We start from the raw sequence: 23584 nt of genomic DNA, 5'->3' as shown, positions 1-23584 counted from the left end.
TTATGGAAACTGAAGAGCCAGACTCACTCTAACTGGTTCTTTAAGGAGCTCACAGCTGGTGACTTTCAGCAGCAGCTTGCTGTCAGCTAGCAACTATGGAGAAATAGAGATCTTATCTCTCTCTTACACGGTTATATCTGCATTTGTTGATAATAGCATGTTTTTACATTTACCGATTGCCTTTCAGCTTATAAAGTATTTGCATTTATACAGCATCCATTATCCACCTGAGTTTCTTAGTTACCCAGGGAAGAGAGGGTGTGCACAGACACTGTTGTCCTCATATTCCATATACAGAGACAGATGTGAAACAGTGCTGAGGATTAGAAGAAACCAAACTTTAGGTTGTGTTCTGTCTAATACACTCATGAAAAATGTGAGCAGCCACAGTTGAAAACAGAGACCTGCTAAGAAGATCCATGCAGTCTGGAGACCTCAGGTGAACACTTGGTGATGAGGTTGGCAGCCCACGTTAAGATGTGTGGCACTGCTGACAGCCTTCAGAATAATCTCCTCCTGCTTCCCTGCCCTCCACACGCACCCTTCCACGCACCCCCTGTGGGCAGGTCTGTATTTAGGGTTGTGCAGCTAATAAGTGCCAAGGCCTGGTCGGCCCGTGCCCAGCCTCTGGCAAGTGATGTTCCCTTTGCTCTCTTCCTAAGGTACGTGTAGTCTTCTGCTAAAGACTGGGGTGAACCTTCTCTGACTGACATGCAGGACTCAATCCTGATAGCATTATTGAGAAAAGAGGACTATCCTTTTTTCAAGATGATAAGCACAGCAAGATTCTGTTTTCTCCTCCTTCTGCAGGTAACGGTGGTGGTAATCGCTATGCCGCAGGAGGTGGGGGGACCGGCAGCATTGGAATTGGACAGCCCTGGCAGTTTGGTGGAGGACTAAATAGTGTCTCTTACTGTAATCAAGGATGCGCAAATTCCTGGCTTGCGGATAAATTCTGTGACCAGGCTTGCAATGTCTTGTCCTGTGGATTTGATGCTGGCGACTGTGGACAAGGTATGTTTATCACTGTGAAAAGATGCTTAGACTAAGGGGATCAAAGTCCTCGACAAGTAGAGGGAGGTTGGTGTGGCTTAATTATTCTGAGTCCCTCACCCAACCTTGCATCCAAACAAGTTGTAAGTGAAAAGTAAGAGAGGATACGGACCGTTCACAAAGATCAGTAGACACTAGAGCTGCATCTTTTCCTGTTACTGCTTCACTCGGACTTACTTTGTACTAAGCAGATGTACCTTCGTTGAAAATATATGGTAAAGGTTTAAGCCAGAAACAATAAGAAGAGACCACTAATAAAGGAATAGTTTGAATGCTGGATCTTGTTGATGGGAGTCATTTTGGCAGAAGGTTGTAGTTTTTCAAATGGACACAAAGATGAAAGTTGATCAGTGGAACCTGCCATATCTCTGTAGTGAGTTAGACTCAGCATTCCCTGTTAATAGTGATTGCTTCAGATAATAAAATGAACCCCGTACCAGCCGCTCTTGTGTTAGAATGGTTGATTATTCTAAAGTCATTCTTAGAAAGTGAAAACTTAAACCCTAAGAATTAAAGAAAAAGGATGAGAAAAAGCCTCGTTTTTAAAGTCATGTTTGTGTTTTTTTCCTCTAGATCATTTTCATGAATTGTATAAAGTAACTCTTCTCCCAAACCAGACTCACTATGTTATTCCAAAAGGTGAATGCCTGCCTTATTTCAGCTTTGCAGAAATAGCCAAACGAGGAATTGAAGGTGCCTACAGTGACAATCCAATAATTCGACATGCTTCTATTGCCAATAAGTGGAAGACCATCCACCTTATAATGCACAGTGGGATGAATGCAACCACAATACATTTTAATCTCACGTTTCAAAATACAAATGATGAAGAATTCAAAATCCAGATAACAGTAGAGGTTGACACAAGAGAGGAACCCAAAGTGAATTCTACAACCCAAAAGTCTTACCAAAATTTGGTTAGCCCTACATCACTTCTTCCAGAGGCGGAAATCCTATTTGAGGATGTTCCTGAAGAAAAACGCTTTCCAAAGTTCAAGAGGCATGATGTTAACACGACAGGAAGATTCCAAGTGGAGGTGAAAATTCCCCTGGTAAATATTTCACTCCTTCCCAAAGAGGCCCAGTTGAGTCTTCGTAACTTGGATTTGCAACTAGAACATGGAGACATCACTGTGAAAGGATACAACCTGTCCAAGTCAGCCTTGCTGAGATCATTTCTAAGGACCTCACCAGATGCTGAAATAAAAATAAATCAACCTATAATAATGGATGAAAGGAATGACAGTGTAGAGGCCCCACTAGGAAAACAGGTTCACAAAGACACCTTGCCGAACAGCTTGGAAACATCTGAAAGATTACAGAGGTCAACTTTTCCAGCAGTCCCCATGAAAGTGAACAGCCACTACCAGAGTCGCAATCTACCCCCAGAGTTAGAAATCGAAGGAAAATCTAGATCTGAAATTCTGACCCCACATGTAAGAGCTGGAAGTGTTTCAAAAGAAAAACTGTTGTCTCACATCGTTCCACCAGAAAGCCAGATGACAAAGGAGAAGCAAAGCACAGGGAAAGAACAAGAGAAAAACAAAATGGAGGAGAATGCAAACAATTACATAGATGTTAATGAAGTACTACCTGGAAGAAAGCTGCAGCACTACACAGACAGTTACCTGGGCTTTCTGCCGTGGGAGAAAAAGAAGTATTTCCAAGATCTTCTTGATGTAAGTTGTAAGTCACATCCAGCTTTTTTCCTTTCCATGCTCAGGAAAAGTAAATAATTTTGTAAGTGATAATTATGTAGTAATAGGTACAATTTATTCATGACTTTCTGTGCCAACCATTAGACTAAATGCTTTTTCTTCCATGGTTTTATTGTCCTAATACCCCTAACAATAAAAATACTATACAAAAAAAATATCGTATGAGGTTACCTGCTATCATGATCCCATGTCACAGTTAAGAAGTAGCCTTAGTACGAATGAGTAAGGGTGTTAACTAGGAGCATGCCTCGAGTAAGTGGTAGGACAGGGGTGGAATCTTGTCTTCACTTGGCATGTTGTGACTTCAAAGAAAGCTTTTATGTCTGTTGTGTGAGTCAGATCTGATGATTTTTCCAATTTTACTGATGAAAAAAAAACCCAAGGTGCAAATAAATTCATTAGCTTCCAGTGGAGCCAGGCCTCAAGGTTTAAGTGCTCACCCTCTGGTACCACGGTCTCCTTGGTGCTGCGGTGTCATCTGTACATCTGCCAAGTGCTGTCACAGGGCTTGCTGCAGGGGAAGGCAGCTCATGGAGCCTCAAAGGGCAAGCCTGGAGGACTGTGGGTGAATAATTGTAGCAACATGATAGGTGTCTCTTGAGCTATGGGCAAGGAGTCCCAAGGGACAGCTCCTTACCTTTTCCTAGAGGTACTGGGGAAGGCATCCACGAGGAAGTGCCCTGTGAGCTGACCTGTGCAGAGTGTGTAGGAATTGACAGACCAGGACAAACCTGTGGTCTCGGCTGGATCAGGAATAGAGCACAGCCATGAGGAGGTGTCAGGCTGAGAGAAAGGAGGCCAAAGAGGGGAACGTATTTATCTCACTGTCTTCTGAAAGTATCTTATCACCAACACAGTAGTTGTTTACTAATTGCTAAGTGACGGACTATAGAGTTCTTGCCTGTGATGATTTCCTCACTTCCCCCCCTTTCATTACTTATTTTAAATTGCAAAAGTGTTTTAGGTTAATAGTAACCATTGCAAGCAACCCAAAACATAAACAATATAAAAGGGAAAGATCTTCATCCTTTCTTCATCTTCCTACTTGAAATAATCACTATGAATAGTTTGGTGGGTATTTTTCCAGTATTTTTATATAGATATGTGAACATATGAACTATATAATATTTGTTTTGTAACAGTGAAATTACACTATACTCATTGCTCTGCCTCTTGATCTAGTAGAACATGAGCAAGCCCACGCTAGTGTCATTGTTTTTTAAGCTGTATTTGTTTTGCGGTTACAAATAGTGTTGTGATAAATATTCTTTTATGTATAGCTTACTCTTGAGGAAGTTTTTACTTCTGTAGGTAGAATTGCTAGATTACAGTTAAATTTAACTGTGTCCTTCTAGAATGTTGTACCCTTCATACTCCACAGTGTATAAGAGTGCTTGTTTCTCCACAGGCTAACCAACAGTAATGAGTATCAATCTGTATATATATTTTTTACCACATTGAGAAGCAAAAATATCTCATCTTTGTAAAGTGTGTTTATATATTTTGCTATTATTCTTTGCCCATTCACTCAGTTTTAGCTCTTACTGGTTTTGACAGGGTTCTTTACATTTTATAACATTAACACTATTATGGTAAAATAATCCTTTTTTTGTCCTTCTGTTCAGAACTCAAGTGCTTACTGATTTGATGTCACCAGTAGAAATAACGGATATTGAAAGTGCTATCTTAGTTAGCTAGTTAGTTAGTAGGCTCCACCCAATGTGGGGCCTGATCTCACAACCCTGAGATCAAGACCTGAGCCAAGATCAAGAGTCAGATGCTCAACCAACTGAGCCACCTAGGCACCCCTCTACCAAATGTATTTTTAAATAAATGTTCTAAATATTGCATTGAATTGGCTATGAAATCTCATGGTCGGTGACTAGCCCTTGAAGAATACCCTGTAAATAGACCTCCATCACACTGCAGTCATTTACAAGCCAATGTTGGTGATACTTTGACTGAAATACAGTTTAGTCCTGCTCTTAGGATCCTTAAAGTGACCAGTTAGTGCTATTTCATTTGCCACAGTTAGTGGCTCGTTACATAAAATAGTACCTTTATCTCTCATTAACAAAATACTCTTGTGCACTAAATGCAATGCTGTGTTCGTGGAATTCTCTTTTTAGGAGGAAGAGTCACTGAAGACGCAGTTGGCATACAACACCGATGGCAAACACACTGGAAGGCAACTGAAAGATACATTTGCAGATTCCCTCCGATATGTAAATAAAATTCTGAACAGCAAGTTTGGATTCACATCTCGGAAAGTCCCTGCACACATGCCTCACATGATTGACCGGATAGTTATGCAAGAACTTCAAGATATGTAAGTCCCGCTTGTTGTTTCAGTTGCTTGCACATGCTCAGAGCCAGGTCTGCTTAAAATGGGCATCTTTACTGTGCCAGATGTATGGCTCTAACACTTGACAACTAATAAAACTGAAGGTATTGGCTGAATAAGAGGTAAAGAAAAGGATTCTGACCCCACAAATGTTGGAATATATTTGAACGTAGATTAATGTCTATATATATTATAAATATCCAGGGCTTACTCTATGTTATGTTTTCTCAGGTTCCCTGAAGAATTTGACAAGACATCATTTCACAAAGTGCGCCATTCTGAGGATATGCAGTTTGCCTTTTCATATTTTTATTATCTCATGAGTGCCATTCAGCCACTGAATATATCTCAAGTTTTTGATGAAGTGGACACAGACCAATCTGGTGTCTTATCTGACAGAGAAATCCGAACCCTGGCTACCAGAATTCACGATCTGCCTTTAAGTTTGCAGGTGTTGTATTTTTTTCTCCTAAACTTTCTTTTCTTTCACATATGTCAGCATAATGCAAGTAAAAGTAATTCGTAATATTTAATGGGGGTGTTCACAACTAGTCCACTTTTAGTGCTGAATTAAAACCAAATTTGAGGTTCATATTTTATGAGATTACATTTTTAGGCTTTAAGTAGGTGTTGCTCTTGTATTATCTGGAGAAGAGCCAGACCATCCTGCATATAAGATTCTTGTGATGAGTTCTTTCAGGAGCTTTAGGTATGCCCCATGGAGCTGTGTCTCAGCCAGGCCTGGGTGGTTGCAAGGTCCCCTCGGTCACAGATCCTATAGTCCCAGGAGTGAGAGACTTATTAATGGAGAGTGCTGAGATGTATCTAACTGCAAGAACTCCTGCTGGGGGATCCCCCTGACTGCCTTGTGTAAAACAGTGCCTCCCAGTCCATATGTTCTACTTTGAGATGAAGATGAAATATTTTTTGTATTATCTCATTCTGTTCTTTTTTGGAGTGTTTTTAAGAATCACATAGTCAAACTCTCTTTGAAGATAGTGTTTAAAGAAATATTGGAGACTTCTACTTACTTTTTATTTTTTAAAGCCACAGTTATTCCTTGTACGTAGAAGGTTTATCCTTTTATTTTGTTTTGTTAGGACTTAACAGGTCTGGAACACATGCTAATAAATTGCTCAAAAATGCTTCCTGCTAATATCACTCAGCTAAACAGTGTTCCACCAACTCAGGAAGCATACTATGATCCCAATCTGGTAAGTGGCATGAGTTTCTCTGTGTAAAAAGGAGGTATATCTTTATCAGGTGTTATTTACACCATTTCTGTATAGCACTTCAAACAGCAGAAGCAGGCCCTATATTTATGTCTTTGGTACACAGCAGGAGTCCTGATAATCCAGAGTCATTTCTGTCTTTTCTTTTCTCTAACCTAGCGGATGTTAAGCTGATATACTGAGATTAACTGTTAATATTCTATAACCAGACATCTGCTCACCAAGGACAGCAGAAGGTAGCCATGAGAGTACTTCAGAGAGTTTTGCTGGTGGCACAGCCAGTGTCCCCTCTCGCTCAGGACTTCTCTTTCCCCCACCTGTGCTTCTGTATCTGTCCCTCACTATCTGTCTTTCCTCCTCTAGTTTTCATTGTTTCTCTTTTAAACTAGGTTAAACTGGGTTCCTAGTAAGACTTTAGAGTTACCAAGCCCCTGCATTTATACAGAACTTGCAGAAGTGTGTTCTTTTCTAAGGAATGTGATATACACAGAGAAAACTTGTTTTTCTTGCCCTGTTACAGGCACAGTGAAGGGTTATTGAGATTTTAGTTTTCTTTTGAAATGCATACATTTCTCTTCATTAGCAGAGTATTTAACATATGCCAGCTTTCTGGCATGAGATTTAGAATCAGCAAATATCCTTTGAGTGTGAAGGATAAAGTAAAGGCTGCTTTCTAATGGTAATAAGTTAGTCTTGAGGCTCCTGCGAATAAGCTGCTTGGAGCATGAATACTAGTTATACTAGCAACATTAGGAAAGGAAGTGGCTTATGTTGTTTGGAGCAGGTGGAAATGCCTAGTTAACCTTATTCAGGTGAACTCTAGCAAGGTATTGGCTTCATTACTGTAATTAACTGATTATACCTAGGATAAAGTATTTTCTAATAAGACTGACAAGTGAGCTTATGAGCATCACGTATTGTTAGAGTTCGTTAGAAATTTCTTTCTAAAAAAAAATGCTACCAGTAGCTTAGGAGACTTTTAACATGCAGTGTTTGTGTGATTAAAATAAAAATTTATTTACAAAAACAGGCAATTAGCCAGGAGGCTATCCCATGCCAATTTGATTTTTTTCAAATACTGCATTAAAGTATTTGTCTTGATTACAGAGTCTTTGGTCTCCCCCTTAAATTTTGCACTGAGGTCAGTGCTTCACCTGCCCTACCCTAGTCTTGGCCTGATGCAATGTCTCTATTTTCTCACAGCCACCAGTCACTAAGAGTCTAGTGACCAACTGTAAACCAGTAACTGATAAAATCCACAAAGCATATAAAGACAAAAACAAATATAGGTAAGTAGTGCAAACTTTCTCTGTTTAGTTTAAGAATAATTATAAGAATCTGGCATCTTCATAATTTTACAATAGTTTATCTCTTAAGCTTTCTTTTTAAATTTATGTGAGATTGTTTTCTTTAGTAATACCGAAAGATTAAGTCCTTCTCAGGATGTTGACTGTTGAAGTTTTATAAAATACTTATCTCAATGAAACTGCTTTTATTTCCACATAAATATTTACACTCCTTAAATATGTTTTGATAATTAGGTTTGAAATCATGGGAGAAGAAGAAATTGCTTTTAAAATGATTCGTACCAATGTTTCTCATGTGGTTGGCCAGTTGGATGATATAAGAAAAAACCCCAGGTACTTTTTTTTTTTTAACCAATAAACTTTACTTTTTTGAGTACTTTTAGAAGTTACAGCAAAATTGAACAGAAAATACAGAGAAAACCCATAACTTTAAGAAATGATCCTTAATCATGCAAATAAACATGCAAAAAGGCAGCACGAATCAAGGAAAGGAAGTGGTTTATGTTGCTTGGAGCAGGTGGAAATGCCTAATAGTGAGGTAGTGTCAGTGTCTGAGCTAGAGATGGGAGCTGTGAGTTTGGAGAAGGTTCCCCCAGGCACAGGGGCTAGCATGGACTTCCAGGAATCTGGTGACAGGAGCTGTTCACTGAGGCCAAGGAGTGACTCCACCATGGGGAGTGAGGCTAGATAGCTGGGACTCTCCTAGCATTCTTAAGAAGGTGCTTCCAGAAAAGTTGTTTTGGTGATTAGACTTTGCAATTCAAAGCAAAGTCCATTATTAGCTTCTGAAGAAAAAGAAATGCTCTCACAAATGTGAAAATTAATCCAGTAAAGTGCAGGCATTCTTTGGGGCTGAATAAATGTTCAGGCTTATGTAAGCCTTGAAAATTTCCAACCTGGCCCTGTAACAGTTGCCTGGAATAGTTTGATAAAATTAGTTAAAAATCTGCATTTTTGAGTTTTGAACTTTAGTGGGAAATAGATATTTGATGGGTTTCCTAGAAAAAAAGACTTTGGCATATAAAATTGAATATTTTTCATCGGAGTCTTTTAAGTACCTTTTAAGTCTTCAGTTTTTATGTCCTCATTTATTATGATTTTAATGATAAATGATCAGAAATGTAAAATTTCTAGACAGGTAAAGCCATGGTATTTTTTTTTTTTTTCTAAAATTCATTCCTGTTTGGCAGTGGGATGGGGAGAAATTGGAATTTGAAGATAAATGGAAACATCTTTCATGCTTATTTAGTGTATTCAATAATTCAGTAAAATACTTTATTTCCTATAAAATATTTCCCACAAACCAAGCAAACAATAAACTATTATAATTAATAGTTACTCTGCTTCAGCTCTCTATACCTGCTGTTCCCTCTGCCTGGAATGCCCTGCCCTAATTTTTAAAAATAACTTTAAAAAGCAATTTCAATACTTGCTTTTTGCTTCCCCCATTTTTTTTGATGTGCTCTCCCATTTAGTTATCTGTAATAATGGCATGTGGGAGTTTGTAGTTTTCAGTTGTACCTTGTCCTTTACCTCTTGGTGCCAGTTCAGAAGTTATGGGGTTAGAAAATTTGTAGACCTTCATGGTACCTAAACGGACAGGGGTTGACCAGAAGGATCCCTGGCAAGCCAGGCTGTGTCTGTTGGGCCCAGCTAGCTCCTGTGACCTTGCACAGATCTTATTAACTCTCAGCTGTTTTACTTTTATGGGTGCTCACCCTAAGTCAGGAGTGGAAACCTGCGTTCTAACCGACTAAACCTTTAAGGACAGGTTCATCCCCATTCGCAAGGAACTTTGCATTGCTTTTCCCTCCGACTATTAGTCTCTGCCTCTCCTCTTCAGATAGAGGTAGGGCACCACAGTGGTTGGAGATGTCCCTGCAGACACAGCTGTGCTATAGCACAGAAATGGATCACCCCTTTGTATGTGCGGTGTGCTCACCACCCCCGCCGCCGTTCTTTTTTTTCTTTATTTATATATATTTAAAATTTTATATATAAATTTTTATATATTTAAAAATAAAATATAAATTGATATATATATTTAAAAATAAAGATCTTTATTTATTTATTTGAGAGATAGGACATGCTCATGACTAGGGGTGGAGGTAGAGGAACAAGCAGACTCCATCCCGTGACCTTGAGATCATGACCTGAGAGCAGAAATAAAGGTCAGATGCTTAACTGACCGAACCACCCAGGTGCCTCTGTGCCCCATTCTTACATCAGTCACCATGAAGAGGATTCACATCACAGTCAGAAGCTGCCTCTGGGGGAGGGAGTGGGCTTCCCTCCCCTTGAACTTCAAAAGTGGGGTTATTCCTGCCTACTGATTTAATGGGCCCTCAGTTTAGTGACTTCACCTTGAAAGGAACTTGAAACAGTAGGGAAGTAAGACTGTCATCTGGTTTTTGCCAGAACTCCAGCAGCTTGGTTGGAAACATAAGAAGAGGTCACTGAACTCATAGAATCCACAGCTGTAAGGCACCATCTTTATCTCACTTATCTACAACACTATTCTTTTTTTTTAAGATTTTATTTATTCATGAGAGAGAGAGAGAGAGAGAGAGAGAGGCAGAGACACAGGCAGAGGGAGAAGCAGGCTCCATGCAGAGAGCCCGATGTGGGACTTGATCCCAGGATTCCAGGATCACACCCTGGGCCAAAGGCAGGCACCAAACTGCTGAGCCACCCAGGGATCCCCTGCATCACTATTCTTAATAATGTAACTGTATAGAACTTGGTTTTCATTGTTTACTAATACCTCCCTGGCTGCCAACAAAATGCTCTCGTCAATAAACTGCATTTATTAAACACTTAATTGGGGACATGCTAAACAGAAATCATTAATTTATTCCAATAGCTAGAAGACACTTTTAAGATTATCTTCCCTAGTTCTTTTTGTTTTACAGGTGAGGAATATCCAAAGAAAAATTTTATAGAACATTATTCCCCCTAGAGAGTCGTATCAACCCATGCAACAACATGGAACAGGAGCCCATTTAAAATATATTTGGAAGCTACATTTCTTGTTTTATGATGTCAAGATCATTCTCACACTAACTAATAACCATGGATCTCTGTTAATTCTAGGAAGTTTGTTTGCCTGAATGACAACATAGACCATAATCATAAAGATGCCCAGACAGTGAAAGCTGTTCTCAGGGACTTCTATGAATCCATGTTCCCCATACCATCCCAGTTTGAACTGCCAAGAGAGTATCGAAACCGTTTCCTTCACATGCATGAGCTGCAGGAGTGGTAAGGGCTCACGTTCATGTGTGTGTGTATAAGAGTGATGAATTCCTGTAATGTGTTATTTGATCTAGAATTACTTTATAAAAATATGCTTAAAAGTTTTTATTTGAGCTTGCTGGCCAAGCACATCTGCCAAGCCTAACTCATTGCTATCAGAATAGCGACTGTGTTTCTTACATACCTGCTACCTGGCAGGAGAGCATGATAAGAGCAGATGAGGCAGCTGTAAGTGGTAAATGCAGCCTAATTTCCAACCTTGCATATATTCCACCGCAACCTAAAGCTGCTTCATAATATCTCCTTCATGTCTTATTTTACTGCCATTTACCCCAGCCAGGTGCTAGGAATACACAGAGACAGAGGAGTGTGGGACCAGGCTCTGGGGTGCTCATGGCCCCTTCAGAGCAATGGGCTACAGGCAGACAGCTGTAGTGTCAAGTGCTGTGGCAGGATCTGTGCTAGCGGGGTGTGGATGAGGGAGCAGCTAATTGTTAGGGGAGGGCGGCATGGGGACTTGGTTTTCAGTTGTGAAAAGGACTTTTCCAGGTAGAAAAGAGCATTCCTGATAGAAGAAATGGCCTGTACAAAACAAAGCACAGGACTGGGAAAAGAGAGTGTGTGGAGAGAAAAGGAGACATTGTGAAGGGCTTGTGTCTGAATTAAGACTTTTTTCTTTGGAGCATGGGGCGCCCCCAGGAGAAATTTTGTTTAGGTGTTTGCAGTGATCAGACTTCATGATTTGGAAAGATAGCAGTGTGGAGTTGGAGTGGTGAGGAGTTGTTTGGAGTGAGGCAGTGTTGTCTGGAAACTGGAGGCAGAGAGACAAGATCTAAGCATTTCAGTAGCTCTGACACAGTCATGGTGTGACCAAGGACAGAGCTCAGAGAATAAGGAGAATGGAGTAGATGGAATTGAGAGACACTGTAGAGGAAATTAGTGACCTTAGTGGCTCGAACTCTTGGGTATCTTGGGGTTGGGTGAGACAATCAGTATGTATGTTGTTAATAGCTATATATATTTTTATTTTCAAAAGAAGTTATTACTAACTGTGGGTCTTGTCTTCTAGGAACAGCTTCTAATCATTTTCACTTTCCTTTAGCTCAAAGGAAAAAGATCTCTGGATGAGTTCAAGTGTTAACTCCCCAAGTCTAGTTTGTGACTACATTTATCTTCAGGGGTTCAATCGAATAAGAAAGAAGTGGGCTTATGATTAGTTTGAGAGCACTTTGATTTCTGTGTTGTACAGATAAGATGAGTGAGGTGTAATTCCCTGGGGGCTTCAGTTTCTTTATCCTGCTCAGCTTCTGTGTCCTCTCTCACTGCAGGGCCACCAACACCTCCCTACCTTCTAGAAACTTTACTTTTCTCTTTCCTTTCATGCCATTGTGCTCCTGAGTCCCTGTCACCTTTCTCTGGTGTCCCTAGAGGCCATCTTCCTGTTCCCTTTCCTTGGGGCTAGCACTCACTGTGCAGGAGAGCCATCTGTCTGGTATGCTCGTCTCTCCTAATAGAACGTAGGCCGTCTTCAGGGGCGTAGATGATGTCTTACCCTTCTCTGAGTCCACACTGCCTTTCGCGCACATAGGAGGCGCCCCATGGATGAGTGGCTTAGGGAACCTCCAGCTATCCTAAGGTTCTGTGGTTGCTATACGACTCATTAGCTGTGTTACAGCCTGTGGCTTCTTAGCTGTTTAAAAATTACATACAGATTCTGAATGGCACCCTAGGCATTAGACTGGCTGTGCTGCTTGTGATCCGATTATGAGACACAGGAAGTGCTGGAAGCACAGAGGTACCATTATCAATCTAGGACTTGGAACAGAGACATCCACCATAAGATGAGCTCTGCATGAGAATCCAGAACTCAGCACAGAGGCCTGAACTGATAGTTACTAGCGTATCTTCCAAGCCTTATGTTAAGCATATAGTTCGTCTTCATGGTAAATCATATTTCCAAGTTACAGATGAGGAAACTGCTCTATTGCCACCTCGAACCCCAATATCCTATCTTCACATCCACTTGATTCTACTTAGAGTATGTCTCCGTTGCCTGTTGTCTTTCATTCTCACTGGTCTTTATTACGTTCTCATACCCAGACTAACGTGACTGCCTGCCTTATCACCTTGGTCCCCCCCCTTCAGATGGCCACCATATTCACCTAGTTGTCCACACACACCCACACTTGCCATTCCATGTGCTTTCCCAGTGGAGTATTATGTCCAAACCCCACTGCATATTTTCCAGAATACCTGCACTTTCTTCCCACCTGCCTCGCCATGGCCTAGCTCTCTTCCTTCTGCCCCCCCCGGGCAGATTCTGTTCAGTTCTGCCGGACTCTCTCTGCCTTACTCAGCTAAATGCTTCCATTTCAGGTCCCCCACCCCACTTCGAGGTTTAAATGAAATGTCACCAATGCTGAGGTGCTTTCCTTATGTCTCTGTTTTTCCATAAGACTTTGCTTTTGATGGTACATTTTTTGGTCCATCTTGTGTGGTGGCTAGTTGTTTGCATGTCAGTGACTCCCCAGGCTTATAAACAGTTTACAGCAAGAACTTCTTGTTCATCTGTCTGTATCCACAGGAAGTGTTGGTCAAGTGACTGTGAAGAAATGGATATGAAAGAAAGTGTATTTTTGTTTAAATGTGAGACATAATTTTCTTTTGAAGTCCTCTCCTCTGCCTGGGTAACTCTGACACTTCAAATATACTACTTACCATGACCTAATGAAAAATCTGAACTCACATTGGAAATGTACATTGTATTAACATTTTCATGTTGCCTCCACACAATGTTTTTGTGTTTTGCGACTTTTTGCTAACCTAGTATATAAATAATTCTAATGCAGTGAAACTGCACAGAACTGCATATTTGCTTCTTTCTCTGAACAGGAGAGCATATCGAGACAAACTGAAGTTTTGGACTCATTGTGTACTAGCAACACTGATTATGTTTACTATATTCTCATTTTTTGCTGAACAGGTAAGTGTTATATATTTCATGTGGGGATCAAACAGTATTTTTTAATATAAGAGTATCTAATTCTTTTAGAAAGTGATATAAATTGGGCAGCCCGGGTGGCTCAGCGGTATAGTGCTGCCTTCAGCCCAGGGTGTGATCTTGGGGTCCGGGGATCAAGTCCCACATCAGGCTCCCTGCCTGGAGCCTGCTTCTCCCTCTGCCTGTGTCTCTCCGCCTCTCTCTATGTGTCTCTCATGAATAAATAAATGAAATCTTAAAAAAAAAGTGATATAAATTCACAAGAAAATTTTAATTTCTTCTTTTGGCTTATAACTAAGATGTCAGTATGTCAGACATAGCTCATAATATTCAGACAGCAAACATAATATCCTTTTATTCATTTTTCTTCTAGATGCACTACCAGTATTCTTTTTACCTGGTACTCAGTAGATTAACTTGTAGACGTCAAGCTAAAACTGAAAACCTCTAAGTATTTCTAACCAAAAACTATCTAGAATCCTCACCTCATACTGATTTTGCATGGGTTTCCAATTTTTTTCTTTCTTGTAACCTTTCTAAAAGTGACTGCAGTGTGTTCAGACCTCCCACTATTCTGTGGACAGTGCTCATTATGCTCACGTCCCAATTACATTTCCTTTGAGTTGTTGGAACTTCTCTCCATACAGGTGCATATACAACCTCCTTCAGGTGAAGTCCCAAAAGTAGAAGGGAGGTTTGTGAGGTAAAAAGAAAGGGATCAGAGAATCTTTATTTGGTCTGATGAGAAAGGAGTGAAGACAGGAGGGAACCATGTCTGGGCTGATCTGACCTGGGGCAAGCCTCCATTTGAAGGGACTGTTGAGTGGAGCTTTTCCAGCTGTCACGGAAAACTCACACTGAGTTTACTTAAACTGAGAAGAAGGAAGAGGCTGAAGTATTGAAACTTTAGAATTAGCAGGGCCTGGGCTTCCTGCTGTAAATGGAAGGAAATGAGAAAATGGGAGATTGGGCAGGTGAGCAGGACTGCAACTTAATCTTTATCCTCTTCCCAGCAAATATCAGTCTCGTGTTTGATATTTGTTGCGATTATTCATGGCTGGTAAAGCCATCCCTGCTCCAGAGCAGAGAGGTCCAGTGAGGAATGAGGAGTCAGCTGTGTGCCGCCTGCCAAGGGGGGAAGAGGAGGCACCCAGGCTGGAAGCAGTGGCTGGCAGTGGGGGGGAAGGAACCAGAGGGCCAGTCTTTCATCTGCGTTACTTATACAGTAGAGGATAGGGAACCAGAGAGGCAGAAGGCAGGAGAAAAGAAGGGAAGAATAAACCGTAACCCTCTCTTCTCTGTCCCCTTGCTCTTTACCTATGGGAATCAAATCTTTAACCTCAACCCTGCTTGCCGTGAATCAGCCAGCACTGCCCCTTCCTCTGCCCCAGTCCCAGCTCATTGTCTGTATGTGGGTGAAACCCTGCTTCCCCCTTGAGATGGAGTAGACAGTATGATCCCAAACTGAAACCATAAAGAACACATTTGTTCTTTTGTTTCAATTCCAACAACAACCAATTGTTGTTCTCACTGACACTCCGTCATAACAGCAGTCAGGTTTCCTATTTCAAATGTGTCATGGATAAACCATTTCTGTGAGAAACGAGTGTTTATCCAAATTGTAAGGTAGTAGTTACAAAGTAATCTTTTGCATGACAACCCATGTCATAAATTAGGTGTTACCTATATTTTCAAATGATTATTGCTGTGTTTAAATACAGGGGGAAAGTAGTGACAGGATCTTAATACAAAGGTTTTTTTATTTTTAATTCTGTCTTATATATGTAGTCACTTTCAAATTGAGGGGAATGTTGATTTCATGTAGAAGCCTAATTACAAAGGGCTAGAGTTAAGTAGCAGAGCTACCTTCCAGATGTAATAGCTAAACAGAGGCAGTTTCCTTCAATATAAAGACTTGAGAAATAGGTGTCTTGAAAATAAATATGCTTGGTAATCACTGTGTAAAAATTTGTAGATATAGGTTTTTAAAAAAGTGAAGCATGGGCCAAAATAATTTTTATCCTTGTGGGTTTAAATATTTTGTGGGCACATATATAGGCATATCGACCCTATAACAAAAGTCGTGAGTAGCTGGTTTTATTTTGGAGAGAATGATGGAGACTTATTTACTCTGTTTTTTTTATGTAGAAGACTGTGGAAATGATTAAGGTCATAGGACTCAAAGTTTAAAGTTTGTCAACATGGAGAATTAAAATTTATTTTCTGTCTTTAATTATCTAGTTAATTGCGCTTAAGCGGAAGATACTTCCTAGAAGGAGGATACAGAAAGAAGCTAGTCCCGACCGAATCAGGGTATAGATCTTCATTTGAAAATCATCTACCTCGGCATTCACGGAGCATTTTAAAACTTGGCATCAGAGAGATGTCTTCGTGATGTGATGCTTAGCCAGCCTGGCCTGCAGAAGGAAAAGCATCCAGTACAGTACTTGTTTTGTGGCCTGAATATAGCTGACTGGCCAGGAATTGTTTAACCAAGACATGGAAAACTTGTATGTTGAGCAGCTCTGATCTGATTTCACTTTTAAAGCATTTGCTTGTGGACCCATCATTCTTTTAATGAAAAGTCTGACAAGAGAGCTGCCAAGTTCCCCTAAGCAACCATTGCCAACTAACTTTCACATGAGAAGCCTAGGCCAGCTTGGGAGCCATTGCTAAGAGACCCCAGTCTTTGCATTCCAAAGACTTGTGCTGCAGTTTTACATTTTTGGTTTTTTGGTTTGGTTGGGTTTGGTTTGGTTTGGTTTGGTTTTTTTCCAGTTCTCACTTTTAAATAAGTAGCTACTAAGTTAACTATTTACCCTTACTTCTGAAAATAATGACTTGGGATATCTAAACATGTTTTTATAGATGTTATTTAAATAATGCAACAATATCACCTTCTATTGGCAATACCTAAATTATGGATTTTATTAACATTTAAGACCATAAGTGGTCAGCTACTGATGAGATCAGTCACTGACATCTGATGCATTTTGTGCTTTACTTCAGCCCCTAAGAATGTGATTTCATGCAGAGGCCTAATTAAAAGGGCTAGAGTTAAGTAGCAAAGCTACCTTCCAGATGTAATTAATTATGTTTTGGAAATGTACATATTCAAACAGAAGTGCCTCATTTTAGAAATGAGTAGTGCTGATGATACTTGTCACATTACAGTGGTGTCTTTTATAATAGTATATTCTAGTGGCTAGCTCTTCCAACTGGTTTCATATATTGCAGGGGTCAGCAAACTTCATGTAAAAAGCCACATAGCAAATATTTGCAGGCCACATGAATCTCTGTTGCATATTCTTTATTGTTTACTTTTAGTGGGGTTTTTTTTAACCTTTAAAAATGTCAAAAGCCAAGTTTAGCTTGTAGCTATACAAAAACAGGCCACCACCTGGATCTGGCCCACAGGCCATTGTTTGCTGACCACTGGGATAGAGAATTCATATTTCTATGTATGATTAATCTGTGATGTTCAACTATATTTTATTTATATGATTATATGGTGGATTTCTGGAGATTAGATTCCATAAGTCCTTTTTGAACTCTAACAGGTGTTTTAGATCATGATCTCAACAGTATTGTTTCAAAACCTATTTTGTAAAAAGAACTTGTAAATACTTTGTGCTATAAGAGTTATGTATTTCAAAATGTGATGAAGTCTCATAAAAACTTACATTTTATCTGATGCTTTGTTTTTTAACTCTTTGAGGAATGAATTCATTGTTATCCGGATTCTATAATCACTTGAGGGCTTGTACAGTGTATCAGTGTCCATGCTGAACACAACTGAAAATAAATGGGAAGTAATGTAAGGGGAGGATAGTACTAGAACACACTGGAGAATGTCATGTGGGAAAATAAGTTCTAAATAGGATTTATCATATGGTAAAAGTTTAGGAAGTATCTGGGTGTCATTCTAAATTGAAGAATTTATTATAGAAAAGTTATAAAGAAATGAACATTTGGGTGTGTTGGACATTTCTGTGGTTAGATCTTTGTCTTTCTCTGACTTATTTTATTTCCATATTGTGCAAATGGCAGATTTCATTTCAAGAGCTGAGTAATATTGCATTTTATATATATGTGTACACACACACAAAACACATTATCTTTATCCATTCATCAGTCAGTGGACATTTGGGCACTTTCCATAGTTTGGCTATTGTAAATACCAGGGTGCACACACCTTCGAATCTATATTTTTATATCCTTTGAGTAAATACCTAGTAGTGCCATTGCTGTGTCATAGGGTAGTTCTATTTTTAACTTCTTGAGGAACCTCCATACTGTTTTGATGAGGTGTATATTTATACAATGGAATACTATTCAGCCATAAAAAGAAGGAAATCTTGCCTAAAGTATAAGTATTATGCTAAATCAGAAAAAGACAAATACCATGTGATGTTACTTATGTGTTGAACGTGGAAAAGAAAACCCTTCAGGTACAGAGAACAGACAGGTGGTTATCAGAGGGGAAGTGGGTTTGGTGGGTGAAAAGGGTGAAGGGAGTCAATTATATGATGACAGATAGTAACTGGACTTCTTGTCACTTTGTAGTATATGTAAATATCAAATTATACATCTGAAGCTAATATTATCTGCCAAATTTATTTGAGACTTTAGGCAATAAAACCCCGAAGCCTTTGTTTGCAAAACCTTAGATACAAGTGGTAAAATATATGATCAAAAATAGGAAAAAAAAATTGGGGCATCTGGGTAGCTCAGTTGGTTAAGCATCTGACTCTTGATTTTGGCTGAGGTCATCCTCTCAGGATTGTGAGATCGTGCCCTACACTGAGATCCATGCTGGGGATGGAGCCTGCCTAAGACTCTCTTCCTCTGCCCCATCCCGTATTCCCTTAAAGAAAAAAAAAAAAAGGAAAAGAATTGCAGAGAGATAGGAAATCAAGGCAGGTACAAAATCAAAAAATATTTAAAAATTATCCAGAGGAAAATCCATATATGTACACAAAGAATGAAATAATACTCCAAATTTTACTATATTATCTCTTGGTAGTGAGATTATTAGTGAATTTCATTTCCTTCATCAATTATTTATCTTCTAAAAATTGTTTTACAATGAATATTACTTTAAAATAACAATCTAACAAATTTTAGGTAAAATTATAATGACCCATATTAAGTTTTTAGTGGAAAGTAGAATGCTTTTTATTAGCTAACCAAGGGAAAGCTAACTTTGAAAATCCATAAAATGCCTTTGGTTCCATATTAAGAGACTTTGTGTGATGAAACAGTCATTTCAGTTCTCGTGGTTTTGTTTAGTTGGATAAGGATTAAAATTTGAAACTTAGGAATACAGATGAGTTTTCATTTGGAGCTAGAAAAGCCAAAAGATGATATTATCTAATCTTGATTATTCATGGGGCCAATAATTCATTCATATCTTTCGTGTCTTATTTCCTTTCTGTTTTTCACATCTTTAAGTTTCCTAACATTTGAGAAAATAAGGCATTGGTGTTAGTAAGTCACCAGATGGAGAGGTTGAACTGTTCTTGTATATGTAGCAAATCAAGTTAGTGGGCCCCTACTTTAGTCAGTATGAGAATGACCTGAAGAATTATTTAAAATGCAGATTCCCAGTCCTCACCCACAGAATTAATTTGGTAGGCCTTACTTGGGGCCTAGGAATCTGCATTTTAACACCCCTTTCCCAACCTCCAAATACCACATGTCTCCACTTCATCTGCAAGTGATCCTGACACAGGCTGGATCCATGAACCACACCTCGAGAAACTTATTTGAAGCCATGTGTATGTATGAAAACATTTAGAGAAAGAGTAGAAATTGAGAACTAAGTGAAACCAAGTCCTGGGGACCTCCAGCATCTGAGGGTACACTGAAGAAGAGGAGTTAACAAAGATACTGAGAAATTGCCAGAATGATAAGGGGATAGCAAGAGACTGTACAGCTATAGAAGCCAAAGGAAGCCAACGAGGGAGGGAAAAAATGGTTAATATTTTGACTTGCTGAGAAATGAGATGAGGACCAGAGAAAATGCATTTGATTTATCAACATGGAGGTCACTGGTCACTGTAGAGTCAGCATCATTTCAAAGTACAAAGGACCAAAGGTGGTTTATGGTGGTTCAAAGGGTCTACCGAAGCAAAGGAATTTGAGGCACCAAGCTTAGATGATTCTAGAATTCTGACTGCTAAGAGGAAGACACAGGGGAGCAATAGTCTGTTTGGAAATAAGGCCCAGGAAGTTTTTAAGTTGTAAGATATTATTTATAAACGTTAATGGGAGGGATAAAACAGAAAGGGAGGGAAAGCATGGAAAAATGCAAGATTCTTAGAGGACAAGAGGCCGTGAACGCAGAACACAGGAAGAGGGAAGAATGGACTCAGGTGCAGGTAGGTTGTAGCTTTGATGGGAGAAGTTTCAGGGGTTTCAGAGTGAACTACTCCCTCAGGAAAACAGAGGAGGAATGTTAAATGTGAAGGGGAAGTGTTAGTGTGGAAGGTTGAGTAGAGTAGAAAAGGCTGGGCACAGTTGAGTTGTCACAGGGAAATGGGAAAATTTGGGGCAATGTTGAGGGTCCAAATGAGGCTGAAACTCAGAAATAAAAGGTTGACAAATTTGTTCCTTTGGGTAATTTTCTCCAGGGGCATCGGAGCAAGGGTAGGCAGCCCTCAGAGGAGGACAGCTGAGTGCAGAAATAACATTTTACCAGATATATGCAGTCAAACTACAGGTTCTTATTTGCACAAGATTGGCTGAAATGATGGAAACTGAATCAAAGGCAAGAGGGGGGCTCATTGAGAAAGGAAAAGTAAAATGGTAATGGGTTGAAAGTCTGCATGAGACTGGCATGTGGTTATAGGGTGAACAGATGAGACTGAGCTGGAAAGGTAGGAGGTACTGGTTTGAAAGTAGGATCCCTAACAGGAATTGTCAGGCTGGAGCAGCGTCAGGTGTGGTCATAAGAGTTGGGGGACTGTAGGGGCAGGCCATTTTAGATAAAGACCTTGAACTGAGAGGCCAAAGGATGAGGGCAAGAATTGGGGTGAGAAGACTGTGCCAAATACCATGCGCTCAGTAGAGAATGGGAGACCGAGGAGATGTTAAGGATGCTTAGGACATCTGCCTAGAAGAGTAACTTTCTAAATTATGTTTTTCTAACTGACTGCAAAAATACCAACTAGTTATATATAATCTTGTCCCCTTCAAACCTTCTAAGGAGGCTCCTTTGTCTTGGTGAATGGAATTATAGGGTGGATACAACAGAAACATGAGTAAGTTGTGTTGTTTACAGAAGAAAAGTAATGGAGTGATCCAAAAGGGAAGATCCAGGGCAACAGGAAGAAGGAAAAACAGGGGAGAGCTGTATGGGAGAAGTGAGAGAGAGAGAGAGAGAAAACTAACTGAGCAACCATGAGGCTCTCTTATGGAGACTTGGAAGGAAAAAGCTAGACAGTCCTATTATACGACCGTCTAGGAAGTCATTCAGTTTGATGTGCAACGTGTCACCTCCCTAAAGTTAATGGAATCATATCACTTGCCTGTTACAGGCAGAATTGGATGGGACAATGTGAGAAACTGGTCTCGACTGTGAGGGCACTACCCCAGGGCCCTTCTTAAACCAGTCTATGCAAGCAGTCTTCCTCATTAAGTAACTGTGGACTTCTTAGAACTTTTTGGAGAAATACTTAAAGAATCAGAAATGCCTTGTGACATTTTATATCTTCTAACTATTTTATTTGAGAGAAAGAGGGAGAGGGAGAAGTGGGGAGCAGGGACCCTGACTCAGGGCTTGATCCCAGGGCCCAGAATCATGACCTGAGCTGAAGGCAGACGCTTAACCAACTGAGCCACCCAAGTGCCCCTAATTATTTTTTTAAAAAAACCTATTTTCTATCCCTAAGTCCCTAGTAAAATATTCCAACTCTAATTTTTGTGATTAAAACTTAAATTTTCTATGTTAATTTTTTTTTTTTTTTTAGGATTTCTATGTTAATTAATTAATTAATATGTCTGGCACTGGTAGTATTCATATACTCAGGAAATGGTATACCAGTGACAACACACACCTCTTATAATATTAGTAACGGTGGTAACTTATGTTTACTAAGTACTTGCTATTTGCTATTGAGTGCCTACTAAGTTTTTATGCCTTATTTCACTTTTTAAAATCCAAATTTCTAGGGTCCCTGGGTGGCTCAGCTAGATAAGCATCTGCCTTGGGCTCAGGTCATGATCCCCGGATCCTGGGATCAAGCCCTGTGCGGGGCTCCGTGCTCAGCGGGGTGTCTGCTGTTCCCTTGCCCTCTACCCCTCCCCCTGCTCACTCTCTCCATCTCTTAGATAAATAAAATCTTAAAAAAAAAAAAAAACAAAACTCTAAATTTATATGAGATAAATACTTTTATGCCCCCTACATTAGTGAAGAAGGAAACAGGAGAACAGGCTTAGACAGGTCAAGTAATTTGCTGTAGGTCTTACGGTAAATGGCAGAGCCTAATTTAATTTTGTTCTGCATTTTCATGTCATGTTTTAAGCCATTTTTATGAGTTTCTCTTTGATTAACATCATGCTTGCTGTTAGGTGTCAACCTGTGAGTTTCTAGGTGATAAACTGTAAGCAGAAATACCGTGTGCCCCCTCAGGGTTAGCCCATCAAGCCTCCTGCCCGCCGCTCCCCCGTAGTGGTTTCCCGTGCAGCTGGCTGGTATAGAGACGGCCGCTCTGATGGCTGTGGAGCCCGTAGGCTGAAGATGGAAGCATTTCCATCAGCCTGAGTCCCTAAATGACTGCACACACCTATTTATTCTCCCAGTACTGTTAGAGGAGAAATAAACTTTTTTGAGTCATGAGACATGCTTGGTTTTATCTGTTACAGTAACAGTCTACCCTAGCTAATGTACACTTGGTTAGACAAATTTCAGTTATGTGCTTCCAAGTCATCCAGCATTGTATTTGGTTGCATTCCACAGTCACTTAACCAAATACATTTGCCCACACTGCAGCAGAGATACAGAGAGGTGCAAAATATAAAGGAGAGGCTTGTGAGAGCTTATTTGCAGAGATGGCTACAATAATGCTGTTTCTGTCTGCACAGATTTATGCTGCTCCACCCATCAAGAGGCTGAATTTATTTATCCACTCTGTGAAGTGGGGCTTGGCCATTTGAATAACTTTGGCACATGGGACAAACGCAGAGGTTTGAAAATGATCATGCTTTGGGGCTTGCTCTCTTTTGGCTTCACCTGGAACCCAGATACCATGATGCGAATGGGCTTGAACTAGCTTCTTGGAGAACCCACTCTGAGGAAAACTGAAACACCCCAGCCAACAGCCTGCATGCCCCCAAATACTATAGCATAAACCCAAACTGGATATGCACCACGGGATATATACATGGAATATAAAAGGATGTAGAAAAAAGCATTATTAAGGTCACTACATAAAGATTAAAGTTTCAACTGACAGAAAGATGAATAAATTCTAAATTTGTATGCACCTAATTAATTTCAAAATATAAAAGTCAAAAATTGATAGCACCATAAGGGAACACTTAACAAATCCACTATCAGACTGGAAGATTTTAACACATGACCAATAACTCCTCAGTTATTCCTAGGCCACAGAGACAAAGATATCACCAAAGTCATAAAAGATTTGAATGACACAATTAGTAAACTTGAT

General features: G+C 39.9%; 1 protein-coding gene across 4 annotated transcripts in view; it reads left to right on the top strand.

Annotated features, from left to right (window-relative positions):
- GNPTAB (N-acetylglucosamine-1-phosphate transferase subunits alpha and beta) overlaps window positions 1-23371 on the top strand; it is a 71388-nt gene extending 48017 nt beyond the window's left edge. For 3 of the 4 annotated variants that reach the window (XM_025439094.3, XM_025439090.3, XM_025439092.3), the window contains 10 exons: window positions 811-1014; window positions 1627-2732; window positions 4901-5100; window positions 5347-5566; window positions 6216-6329; window positions 7551-7636; window positions 7889-7987; window positions 10748-10915; window positions 13802-13892; window positions 16152-17604. In XM_025439094.3, coding sequence (XP_025294879.1) covers window positions 811-1014; window positions 1627-2732; window positions 4901-5100; window positions 5347-5566; window positions 6216-6329; window positions 7551-7636; window positions 7889-7987; window positions 10748-10915; window positions 13802-13892; window positions 16152-16229 — 2366 coding nt within the window. In that variant the 3' untranslated portion in view covers window positions 16230-17604. Of the gene's footprint in view, window positions 1-810; window positions 1015-1626; window positions 2733-4900; window positions 5101-5346; window positions 5567-6215; window positions 6330-7550; window positions 7637-7888; window positions 7988-10747; window positions 10916-13801; window positions 13893-16151; window positions 17605-22997 lie in introns of those variants that run through there. The other variant, XM_035699395.2, reaches the window with a different exon arrangement.
- Window positions 23372-23584: the final 213 nt, after the last annotated feature.

This window comes from Canis lupus, chromosome 15, assembly GCF_003254725.2.
Source record: "Canis lupus dingo isolate Sandy chromosome 15, ASM325472v2, whole genome shotgun sequence".
In the NCBI taxonomy this organism is placed as follows: domain Eukaryota; kingdom Metazoa; phylum Chordata; class Mammalia; order Carnivora; family Canidae; genus Canis; species Canis lupus.
Note: the sequence above shows the minus strand (reverse complement) of the source record. Positions and strands in the feature narration are given on the sequence as shown.